The following is a 9,467-nucleotide window of genomic DNA, read 5'->3' as shown; positions in this document are numbered from 1 at the left end:
ATAAATAGTGAAACTCCACTGTCTCAACAACATTCCCTAACCCTCCCACCAAACCCATACATTTTTAGGCAAATGTACAAGTGTCTACCTCCTACAATCTAAAAACAGACACATGTATAATAAAAGAATTTTTATTATAAAGGGTTGACTTGACAAGTTAGGCACCCCCAATCCCTACAACTTAAGAATAAGGTGGGGGGGGGGGCGAGGTGTTTGCAGCATAAAGGGAAATCGACCAAAAACACTTATTCAGGCACACTTCATTTTACCTTCTCCCTGTTTTCTCCTTTCCTCTATGTCAAGAGCTTGCCACTATCCTACCCATTTCTAAAAATGGTAGGGATAAGGACCAGTTCAGTTTAGGCAACAGGACTTTGTAACATCCATCCCTTAAGCTCTGGAGCACCAGAGTACATCTATCACTTCCTTTCTACTGGACACTCCTGTATTCCTCTCCCTCAGTGAGAATGTTAGTTTGAGATGGAACTATGGGTATCATATCTGGTGGGGGTCCACTCTCTTCCTTAAGGTGGCCTTGATATAGACGTCGAAGCCGGGCCAGCTCTCTCTCAGGTGGCTGCTGCCAATTGTACCATGGATACCAGGAGGTACCTGTAGCTACTGCAGGCGCCACTGGGGTACAGCCCACAGCTCCATGGGAGTTGCTGAAATCAGTATCCCGTGGCTGTACCAGTGGGATGTGGTAACTGAGAAAACCTAGGGAGATGGAAAAGGAATAAAATAGAAGGCCCTGTAATTAAAGAAGGCAGTAAATGGGGTGTCATGAGGTAAGGAACAATTGAGAAATGAAAAGTGTGGAAGATGTAAGGTTGATTGATGAAGTTTAGGGAGAAAAGACAAGGCATTGACACTGAAATGCTAATGTACAGAGAAAAGACAACAGGAAGAGAAAGGTCCATATCCCTTTTCAGACTTTCAGAATTTGAACTTCCTTATCCCTTACCACCCCAACACACTCTTCTCTCCAGGCACAGGTCCTCTTCCCACTTCTAAAATACCCTGTGTCCCTTTTCTGACTCTCACCATGGTCTCTGGCCTTCAGGATGGCCTCGGTCAGCTTCTTATGCTGCTTCATACAGACACCTTGTAAAAGGAGAAAATGAGGGAGGAAAAAAGAGAGAGAACACAGTCACCTTATATCGCCATAATATCAACTACCATAATGTTGCCTCTGGGAATGGTACAGGGTGGTAGTGGGCTAGGACTTTAGGAAGGAGGATTCTTCCCACTGTACAGATTAGGAACTTAAGGCCCAGAGAAGGTAACCAGTGGCAAGGGTGGATCCAAGTCTCACATCTAAACGGAATGAGGACATGTGGAAACAACCAATGTAATAAAAAGAAGGAAAATTCTTGGAATTGAAGGTTAGGGAGGCCCCAGGGAAAGAGAGGTCTAGGGGAAAACTATTCAAAGGAGAGGGAGCTATAGAGCAGAATATGGCAAGAGGCCAACACTTGCTCCTTCCCTCCTTTGAGGACCATTATCTGATTAACCACACTCCACAGTGACCATCATTGCAACACCTTGGTACTTGTGGGCTTGTTTGTACAATTCAATTCAAGCATTAAATGCCATGTCTTCTGTAACAGATGTGGTGGATCAAATTTTAGGAAGTGAATCCCATTTAAGTGCTCAAGAAACTATAAAATTTAAAGAAATCTGAAGATTCAAAGTGAAATGTCTGTCCCTTTGGATATCAATTATCCCTTCATTTACCTTTTAGATATAGCTCTATTTCCCAAAGTTGGGTTTACTTAAAATAGGGAACACATAACATTTTGCCCTTGTTCACATCCAAGTCTTGATACACATTTATGTGTAATCCTTTCTATCTTTTCTATTACACTGGAAATTTTCCAAAGGCTGGAACCTATATCCTCTATGCTTTCTGTAGGTCTCTAAAAAAGCCTAAATGAGGAAAGGAATTGTTCTCAGTGGAAGCAGGAGAATATAAGGGGAAAATGACACCCTAAAGGGTTGGGATCTAACCTGTATATGGGGCATGGAAGATGACACCTGTGTGAGCACAGACAAACTGCTCCAAGAGCTTCACATTCTGAAGAGAAAGAAATAGAAGGAAATGGGGATTGCAGTAATATCAGAAAAGGCAGCAAGAAATAGTGCTTCCTCCTTTTAGAATAGCACATCCTTCCATATCCTATTCCAAACTTCCCAATCTTCTCCCATATTCAAGCCTCAACCCATCTGTGAAGTCTCCCCTGATTCTAAGATAACAGTGCTCTACCCTTCTCGAGTACACCTAGTACCCAAAGCCTATATCAAACACTGTTATGGCAAATTAAGCTCCTTTTTATATACTACTATTGCAAAATTCTTTTATTCTTTCCTGTGGGCTGGAGAGATGAAACATGATTAATTAATCAAAAAATATTAAGTGCCTACTACGTGCAAGACACTGGGAATACAAAGACAAAAAACAGTCCTTGACCTCATGTAAAGAAGGACTTGAAGTTCTAGAAGACTTGAATTCTAGTCCAGATTCTGCCACTTGCTAGCCATGTGACCTTGAGTAAGTCACTTATACCCACTCCGCAGAAAATGAAATTCATAGTTTATCTACTTTGTATAGGGCTGTGGTATGACTTATCTCTCTCCAATATGTGTGATGTCTACCCAGTGGAAGTGTCCAGGCCCAGGCCTCCTAGAGTTGGGGTTGCTCCCAGGAGGAAGGATAACCACACTTGGACCTCAAGACCTGGAAGTTCAAGCTCCCATAACTTGTCTCATGTAGCCTCATCCTGGCAAGCCCTTTGGCTCTTTCAAATAGATCCCTCATTTTCCCCAGGGAATAATGAAGGTTAGCTAATGCCCCAGAGCATATAAAACCATCCAGTGTTAGTGAGGAGAGCCATAGTCACTTTGCACGTTGTCAAATCCTAAGAATAATAAAGGTGATAATGTCCCAAATACCCATCTTTCTACCTTAACATTATTGAACAGTTGGAGGGCAGATAGGAATGCTTTGACCAAAGTTTTGTTTCCATTTCTCTTTTTATGCAGACAAAATACCAAATCTGGAAATCCTACAAACTTGAAACTCACCCATTTTCTAGGGCCAGAAGAAACCTTATACTGAGTCCTTGTCATTGGAGGAGTGAATAGAGGTGAGACGAACCCTTGTAAAGGATTTTGGAAGAGTGAATTCTCGTTTCAGGAAGGGACTGATTAAATGACTTCTGTAGTCACTAAAATTGTGATGGTGATAATCTGGCATGTCTCCCTAGTTCTTAAAAGACAATACTCCCTAGGGACAGCTAAGGGGTGCAGTGGATAGAGCTCCAGCGTTGGAGTCAGGAGGGCCTGAGTTCAAATCTGGCCTCAGACACTTGACACTAGCTGTGTGACCCTAGGCAAGTCACTTAACCCCAACTGCCTCACCAAAAAAAAAAAAAAAAAAAAGACAATACTCCCAAGGCAGTTTATCTTTTATTCTTCCTTTATACTACTGCCCCCAACCTTCTATTGCCCCATTACTCACATTACTCAAGGCTTCACATGCATCTAAATGAAGTTAGAGAAAAACCACAAAAGTGTGCTGACTTGAGTCCACTACAAATTTATGTTAAATAATATCAATTCGTCCCTCACTGCAACACGGCAATCCTTTTACAACTTCCTAATCAATTCACTATCCCAGTCACCACACTGGCCTTTCCCAAACACTTCCTCACACCTATGGCTTTTTTTCCTCTATTCCCCCACTTTTATCCTCTTAGTTGAGAACCTTTGTTTAAACCTCACTAAAAAAAATGAGGCCATTAGCCAAAAGTTCCTTCTTCTCTCCTCATCGCCCTATCACTCAGAATGCCTTCCCCCACAATCTCCTCCTTCACCTCTTCACTAGAAGAGGTGGCCTCTCTTTTTGCAAAAGCAAACCCTTCAGCCTTCACAAATGATCTCAGTCTATTCCACCTTCTCTGGCAGAGTGCTTTTCTATTAATGCTCACTTTCTCACTAAATTTCAATTCTCCTTGTCTATTTGGCCATTTTCCTGCTGCCTACAAAACATGCCCATGTCTCCCTCATCTTCAAAAACCCTCCCTTCATACATCCATCCCTGATAGCTATCACCCTATATCACTCCTCCCTTATGTGACTAAACTCCTAGAGAAGGCTGTTTACAACTGGTACTCCCTTACCTCTCATTCTCTTCTTAATTTTCTACAGCCTGGCTTTCAACCTCATCATTCAACTGAAATTGCTGTCTCTGAATAATCTCTTAATTGCCAAAATCACACAGCCTTTTCTCAAACCTCATCCTTCTTGACCTCTTCAGCCTTTGATACTGTTAATCAACAGTCAATAAATATTAAGCATCTATATTAGATGCTAAGTGCTGGGATAAAACAAAACAAAACAAAACAAAAAACAGTTCTTGATCTCAGAAAGTAGAGGCAGGGATGATGAAGTAGTCAGGGAAGTCCCAAAGTAGTGAGAAACAAGATGTATGAGCTAATGCATGGTCTCTCCTTAAATGGAGGCTTGGAGTTTATAGCCATACTCTCCAATCAGAGAAGCCAGAGTAGTCATGAAGTAGAGTATCAAGGCTGACGAGATCTTGCAGGATGATGAAGTTATCCCAGTAACAAGCTATCTGGGGCAGAGTGGAGAAGTCAGTGTTGTTCAGTCATGTCCAACTCTTTATGACCCTATTTGAGTTTTTTTTGGCAAAGATACTGGAGTGGTTTACCATTTCTTTCGCCAGCTCATTTTACAGACTGGGGAAACTAAGGCAAACAGGGTTAAGGGACTTGTCCAGGGTTACATGGGGACAGCTAGTTGACAAAGTGGATATAGTACTGGGCCTATAGAGTTTGAATCTGGCCTCAGACACTTATTAGTTATGTGACTTTTGGCAAGTCTTAATCTTGTAATCTGTAAAATTATCTGGAGAAGGAAATGGCAAACCACTTTAGTATCTTTGCCAAGAAGAGTTGGACTGAAACACCTCTCAACAACAACAATCAGGGTCACACAGCTAGTAAATGTCTGAAGCCAGATCTGAACTCACTAAGAAGTTTTCTTGACTCTAGGCCTGGCGCTCTATTCATTGCCCCACCTAGCTGCCCCCCAGAGATGTCAGTGAGAGAAGTCTTAAAGTGGCAACTAGGTGAGAAACGATCTTGATATTCTCTTCTTTAGGTTTTCGTGACCCTGCTCTCCTCTGGCTCTCCTCCTATTTATCTGACTACTACTTCTTAGTCGTCTTTGCTGGATACTCATCCCGGTTTTGCCTGCTAACCTGGAGTGTCCCTCCAAGGCTCAGCCCCAGGCCCTCTTTCTCTTCTTCCTCGATGCTCTTTTGCTTGATCTCATCAGTTCCCATGGATTCAAGTATCATCTCTATGGAGATGATACTTCCTTGCTCAATAAACTTCAGGAGCTCCCAATTACTTCTAGTATCGTAGTAGAATCATAAATCTAGAGCCGGAGAAGCTCTAGAGGCCACACAGTCCAATCTATTTAAAAGATGATAAAACTAAGCCCCAGAAAGATGAAAAGATTTGCCCATGATACCACATACAGCATCAGAGTAAAGACTGGACTTGGATCTTCTGACTCCATAGTCATTGGTCTTTCCACCACACCTTGTTACCCCCTGATGAAACACAACTACTCTATTTGGCATTCAAAGTCCTTTATGACCTGGCTCCACCCTACTTTTCTAGCCCTGTAAGGCTCCCATTGCTCCCCTTCACACACGCTCTTCAGTCTAACCAAGCTGGCTTACTTGCTGTTTTTCCTGTAGAAAAAACTATCTCCAGGCCTTTGCACAGGCTGCCTCTCCATGTCTGGAATACAGTCCCTTCCTCATCTCCGTATCACAAAATCCCCAGTTTCCTTCCAAGTTCAGTTCAATACCACCTCCTACATGAAGCTTTTCCTGATTCTCTACTCCCTTCCTCAGGTGCTAGTGTCCCCATAATTATCTTGTATCCCCAGTTCCTACAATATAAGTACATTAACTCCTATTAATTGAAATATAGCATTTTAGAAAGGGAACATTTGAAGTGGCTTCTGGATATAACTAAGAAAAGATGTCAAAGTGGTTTCCTTATATCCACTCTCAATTAAAAGTTGGAAAATGTGGAGATTCAGTTTAATAAACATTTATTAAATACGTAACAATGCCAGGCATTGTGCTAGGCACTGAGCACATGAAAAGAATATAAAGAAGTTCCTACCTGTAAGGAGCTTATAAATCTTACTGAGACCTACAATATGCAAACAGACATGTAACTACAATATAATTTGAATAACGAAGAGACCAATAACAACTGGGAGGATGAGAAAAGGATTTCCACAGAAGGTGGCATGAGACCTGAAAGAAGCTAAAGATTCTATGAGATAGAAGTGAAGAGGGAAGCATATTCTAGATACAGAGGACAGCAGAGTAGGCCATTTATTGGAACATGCGGTAATTATAGGTAAACGAAAAGGAGTAATTCACAATACATCCAAAGGTGGGTTGGGCTTTAAATAGCAAGATGAGGATTTTGCATTTTATCCTAGAGGCAACAGATAGCCACTAAAGATTCCTGAGGAGGGAGGTGTGCTTTAGGAAGATTATTTTGGTACTTGTGTGAAGGATGAATTAGATAGGACAAAGATGGAAGCAGGGAGACGAGAGCACTCCTGCAACAGTCCAGTCAAGAAGTCAGTAAGAACCAGAACTAGGCTAGTGGCTCTAAGTGGCATACTAAGAAGGGGATGGACACAAGAGATGTTGTGGAGATAACACTCAGAAAGACTTAATAACAGACTAGATATGGCGGGGGGGTGAAGGAAAGTACAGTTGAGGATAAATACTGCAAACCTGGGTGACTAAAGTGACTAAAAAGTACCCTTAAAAAAAAAGAGGAAAGAAAAAATAAACTTGGATAAAACTCAGATTGAGTAATAGAAATAACGAATTCTAGTTTGGACATGTTAACTTGGTATGTTTATAAGTCATCTACATAGAGAAGTTCAATAGTGATGTGAAGTAGAGTTTGGAAGAGAGTATAGGACTAGATACAGATTTGGGAGTTACCTGAACATAAAGAGGAGAGAGCTCTGGACTAAGTACTAGGGAGTACCCATGGTTATGTATAGAAAGAGGTAGATGACCAAATAGCAGAAAAGGATGAAGAAATTAAGAGAGAGTAGACTCAAAGTCAAGAAAAGAAAGTTCCTAGGAGAAAAAGGGGTGGTTAAAAGGGTCAAAAGTTGGTATGTAGGTATGATTTCTCCATTTTATAGATAAAAAAAAATCGAGACAGAGGCTAAATGACTTATCCAGGGTCACACACATAAGTGTCTGAGGCAGAATTCTATCTGAGGTCTTCCTGACTCTGAAGTCCTATGCCAGGGGTGGGGAACCTGGGGCCTCAAGGCCACGTGTGGCCCTCTAAGTCCTCAAGTATGGCCCTTTAACTGAATCCAAATTTCATAGAGTAAATCCCCTTAATAAAATAACTTGTTCTGTAAAACTTGGATTTGGTCAAAAGGCCTCGAAGTCGAAGGTTCCCCACCTCTATACCTACGCTTTATCTACTGTGCCACCTAGCTGCCTGCAATGATGAGGTAAAAGGTAAAAGCCACCTCCTTTTTAGAAACTGGAGCAAAAAATAGGGGATAACTGTCAGTCATTTTGAGGTATAAAGGAAGGGGACTATAAAAATATCATTACTTAAGCACAGTGTATATACCCTAGTCCCTGAGGTGGGTAAAGAGTGCAGTGAAATTTGAAGGTTCCTTACTCTAAAGTCCACATGGAGCTTCTGATCTCGGCAGATGGGGCAAGGGTTCCCAGCAACTTTGTTCCCTCGCTGTAAGACATAAAGGAAATGGGTAGAAACTTCAGGAATTAGCATCAATGCCTCTTGTCAAGGTCCCTCCAATCCCACCTTGTTACCCTTGAATCTCTGTGCCAGAGACCCAACTCCTCTTCCTAACTACTCACAATGCATGTCTTTCGGGTTCGCTGTGGTGGTATGCCACCTTTGTGGTTTCGTCGATAGTCAGCCCAGACTGGACGGGAGCCATATCGAGCTAGGTATTCTAGAAAGGAAAGGAAAGCACAGGACAGGACAGGAAGGAGAGGGGAGGAGGAGGAAGAGAGAAATAAGAATTTATTAAGTGCTTGTTATGTGCCCAAAACTATGCTAAACACTTTACAAATATCTCATCTGATCTATAATAATTGCTAGAAACTAACTTTAGGGCTCCACTCTACCTTTGCAGCCTTAGTTCATATATATCCCTTTAGGTTTAGGACCTAAATCCCCTTAATAAAAGGATTTGTTCTGTAAAGTTTGGATTCAGTCAAAGGGCTACACTTGAGGACCACATGTGGCCTCAAAGCCACAGGTTGCCCACCCCTGCTTTAGTTGCAAACTAAAACTCACAAAATTGCCCTAGATATTCATGCCTTTGCTTATACTATTCTCTATGCCTGGAATGTCTGCTTTTCCCCTCCATCTCTTGAAATCCTACCCTATCCTTCAAGACCCAACTAAATTGCCACACCTTTGAAAAGCATTTCTTATATTGGGTAGTAATCCTTTCTACCTTTCTCACCAGAGAATTTTAGAAAGTCCTTTTTTTGTACCTCTTTTCTATACTAATCATTTTCAATTTTTTGTTTGTTTTAGTAATCTTCAAATACTTATCACCTCCCCTACTGTATTTTCCCGAGAGATGATCCCCCTATCATACTTGCATTCTTTCACTAAATATTTAATAAACATCTATTTCAGCACTTTGGTAAGTGCTGAACATAAAAGTTTAACAAAAAAACTGATTTTCTTGCCCTCGTGGAATTTATATTCTATAAGACTCAAAGACTGATAACTATAATATACAATTATATATAACAAATATATCAGAATCCCAAAACAAAATGTTACCTAAGAAAGAGTTCAGGAAGGATGTTACCAAGAGGAAGAAGCGGGAAAGAGGAGGATATACAGAAATTCAACATGTTCTAGGCAGTACAGTCATAGGGAATAGTGTGTAAAAAAAGTTGAGGTTTGAGTATAGTACAGTGTATGTAAAAGTTAAGGAGAGAAATAATAGATAAGGCTGGAGAGACGGAGGATTGTTAAATTGTACAAAACTCAGTGATTTGCATTTGGTTCAGCGTTCGCTGAAGGATAATTAAGAAGAACAAGAACAAATTCTTAATATTATCCATTCTTCACTTTAGGTTCTGAATTGATTTTTCTGCCTCCTCTTATTCTCCACATTTTCCCTTCCCTCTTCCCACACTCTTCTTATGGTGGTACCTTCTGTTTCCAGATATTCCCAGGGAGCATCCTGATAGAGGGAGACAGGAATGGAAGATTCTTCCTCAGGGGAAGCTTTGGTGCATAGTGCCCGGGAAGTAGCCTATGAAAAAGAAAAGGGGAAGGTTTAGGAGGGAAATTAGATATCTTGTTCGT

At 41.2% G+C, this 9,467-nt stretch overlaps 1 protein-coding gene across 1 annotated transcript in view; it reads right to left on the bottom strand.

The window, feature by feature from the left end:
- Positions 1 to 115: 115 nt before the first annotated feature.
- Positions 116 to 9,467, bottom strand: part of MRPS18B (mitochondrial ribosomal protein S18B) — an 11,020-nt gene continuing 1,668 nt past the window's right edge. The window contains exons 2-7 of the mRNA XM_027876776.1: positions 9,312 to 9,414; positions 7,988 to 8,085; positions 7,785 to 7,853; positions 2,011 to 2,077; positions 1,045 to 1,104; positions 116 to 717 (exon numbers count right to left, since the gene is read on the bottom strand). Coding sequence (XP_027732577.1) covers positions 431 to 717; positions 1,045 to 1,104; positions 2,011 to 2,077; positions 7,785 to 7,853; positions 7,988 to 8,085; positions 9,312 to 9,414 — 684 coding nt within the window. The 3' untranslated portion in view covers positions 116 to 430. The remainder of the gene's footprint in view (positions 718 to 1,044; positions 1,105 to 2,010; positions 2,078 to 7,784; positions 7,854 to 7,987; positions 8,086 to 9,311; positions 9,415 to 9,467) is intronic.

This window comes from Vombatus ursinus, unplaced genomic scaffold, assembly GCF_900497805.2.
Source record: "Vombatus ursinus unplaced genomic scaffold, bare-nosed wombat genome assembly UNPS02014811.1, whole genome shotgun sequence".
Taxonomy (NCBI): Eukaryota; Metazoa; Chordata; class Mammalia; order Diprotodontia; family Vombatidae; genus Vombatus; species Vombatus ursinus.
The sequence above is the reverse complement of the archived record's forward strand: the minus strand, read 5'-3'. Positions and strand labels throughout refer to the sequence as shown.